Below are 2,535 nucleotides of genomic sequence, written 5' to 3' on the forward strand. Positions count from 1 at the left end.
AGCTCCTTAGACAAAGAAATTTGATAAAGGAAACAAGTGCAAATTGCCACAATTTGATGAACTTGACCTATACTTATGGATAGTATAAGTGCCGTTGAGTTGGTTCCAACCCTTAGTGACCCTGTATAGGGTTTCTGAGGTGAGCTTGAACCACCAACCTTGCAGTTCAAACGGCTTTGCAGTCTGATGCATTAACCCATTGTGCCACACCAGGACTCCATTTATGGATGTAACAGCTCAAAGTACCAACCGAGAGGGAAGGAGTCTTCACATCTAGGATCAAACCTATCCTCTTGGTATACAGGGTTGATAGGGATGGGCAACTTAGACATTGGCTACCTAAAATGAGGATGGAGAGGACATGGAGGCATAAAGTGGCTGGCTTACAAGTTTTCAGGAGGGAGTTTAGTTTCAGAGCCTATAGGGGAAGGTAGAATTCCCCAATGAATAGTTTTCATCTTGTCTACATGGGTATCGTGAAAGGAGATGGGGATAAGATTCTTTTGATTCAATAGTGAGTAATTGTTATCATGACTAACTGTGATTGTAGAAACTTTGTAATATAAAGGAGGAGTAGTTAATCTTTACATTCCAGGAACAGAGGAACCTAGGACCACCAACCAGGAAGAAGATCATGAGTGGAATGTGGGACCCTAAATAGAGAAGCAGCGACACTAGAGGTGGAAGTGGAGGTGATGGTGTAAAGGGACTGAGCAGCTGAGGACTCTAGACTCTTGGAAAGAGAAAAGTTGTACAGTTCAGATCCAGAGTTCAGTTGCCAGGAGGCAGGCCTGCAGAATATGTCCTTTGGTTGCTTAATGATTGTATATTTCTAAGTGTTTTTGTGTACATAAAAAACAAAAATACAAAGCAAAATAAAAAAACCAGAGGTAATAGAAGCAAACATTGTTTAAATGATGATGCAGGTAGGGGATTATAATCATTACAATGAAACAAAATACGACAGGATAAGCGTAAAACTGATGCTCCCCCATGTAAACTATCACTCAATTCACAATAAAAGCTTTTTAAAAAAGTATATAAACACAGATTAAACTTACATAGTAAAGTGTCAATTATGTTTTCACCAAGATGTTCATTATTAGAATATGAAGTTGCTTCTCATTACCTAGAATAACTGCTAAGATACATTCTAATTAAAAACCTACCATCCTTCAATGTGCAGAGATGAAAACGTCCGTAAAGCTGCTTCTCGAGTGAATAATTTGAAACCACATTGTGTGTCCTTGATTCCTTTGACACAAAGGAACCACACCAGAAAGTGGAACCCATACATGAGAAGAGTACGGAAGTAAGAACGCTGAAAACAAAGACACAATATAAATGACTTTTCCATTTGCCTATAAAACAAACATTGAATGTATCCAATAGACAATTACATTTTAATATTTCCTTGACTGAGTAGATCATATTATAGGAGCATCATTGTTCCATTAGTGAGAATATCTACAGTTCAGATCCAGAGCAGAAGCACTAGACAATAGTCACTGATTTTCTAGATTTAAATTGCTATGAGTAAGGGGAGGGAGCATGTTGGTTCTGTAGGGTAAGCACCAGACTGCAAACCACTGAGTCTGTGGGAGAAAGGTGAGTTTTTCTGCTGTCACAGATTTATAGTCTCAGAAACCCTATACAGGATTGCTATGAGTCAGAACTGACTAAATGGCACTTAACATTTCATTTATGGAGTGTGGTGGCTCTGTGGGATAAGCAGTAGACTGTGAACCCCAAGATCAGCAGTTTGAGCCCACCAGTCATTCCACAGGAGAAAGATGAGGCTTTCTCCTTCTCCAAAGATTTACAGCCTTAAAAAATACTATACAGTGTCACTATGAGTCAGAACTGACTCCATGGCACTTAACAACAATAATATGGGCAAGGAGAAGCAGCTCTGGTGGCACTGTAGGATAAGCAGTGGGCTGGGAACTACAAGGTCACTGGTTCAAACCCATCAGAAGCTTCTCAGGAGAACAAGAAGGCTGCCTACTCCTGTAAAGACTTGTTGCTGCTATAAAGTGCCTTCAAGTTGATTCTGACTCAAAGTAACCCTTTACAGGGTTTATGAGGTTGCATATCTGCAGGAGCAGAAAACCTCATCTTTCTTCTACAGAATGGCTACGGGTTCAAACTGCCAACCTTGTGATTTGCCTACTTCACGAAGTTATTGCAAAGACCGCTATTGTTGCTGAGTTGGTTCTGACACTTAAGGACCCTGGATAGGGTTTCAGAGAAGCAACTGTTGGGTTTGAACTGCCAAGCTTGCAAGTTAGTAGTCCAGTGCTTATCCTACAGTGCCACAGCTTAGATAATATTAAAACCTATGTCAAAGTGTCTAGAATAGAAAGTAGCAGAACTCAATAAAAGATTCTAATAAAGGAAGAAAACTTTACCCTCTGACCACATGTGATGTAGGGAATTATTTAATATGTCTCTTCTAGCCTTAGTGTTTTAACTCCCACCAAATGATTCTTTTCCTGATGGATCTGAGTAAGAGAAGGTGAAAGAACATACTGA

General features: G+C 39.8%; 1 protein-coding gene across 1 annotated transcript in view; it reads right to left on the reverse strand.

The window, feature by feature from the left end:
• The window catches only part of ALG5 (ALG5, dolichyl-phosphate beta-glucosyltransferase), a 73,574-nt gene that overhangs the window by 17,541 nt on the left and 53,498 nt on the right, over positions 1 to 2,535 (reverse strand). The window contains exon 7 of the mRNA XM_006837699.1: positions 1,170 to 1,321. Within this exon, the coding sequence (XP_006837762.1) occupies positions 1,170 to 1,321 (152 nt within the window). The remainder of the gene's footprint in view (positions 1 to 1,169; positions 1,322 to 2,535) is intronic.

The sequence above is a fragment of the Chrysochloris asiatica genome, unplaced genomic scaffold (genome assembly GCF_000296735.1).
Source record: "Chrysochloris asiatica unplaced genomic scaffold, ChrAsi1.0 scaffold00022, whole genome shotgun sequence".
Lineage (NCBI taxonomy): Eukaryota > Metazoa > Chordata > Mammalia > Afrosoricida > Chrysochloridae > Chrysochloris > Chrysochloris asiatica.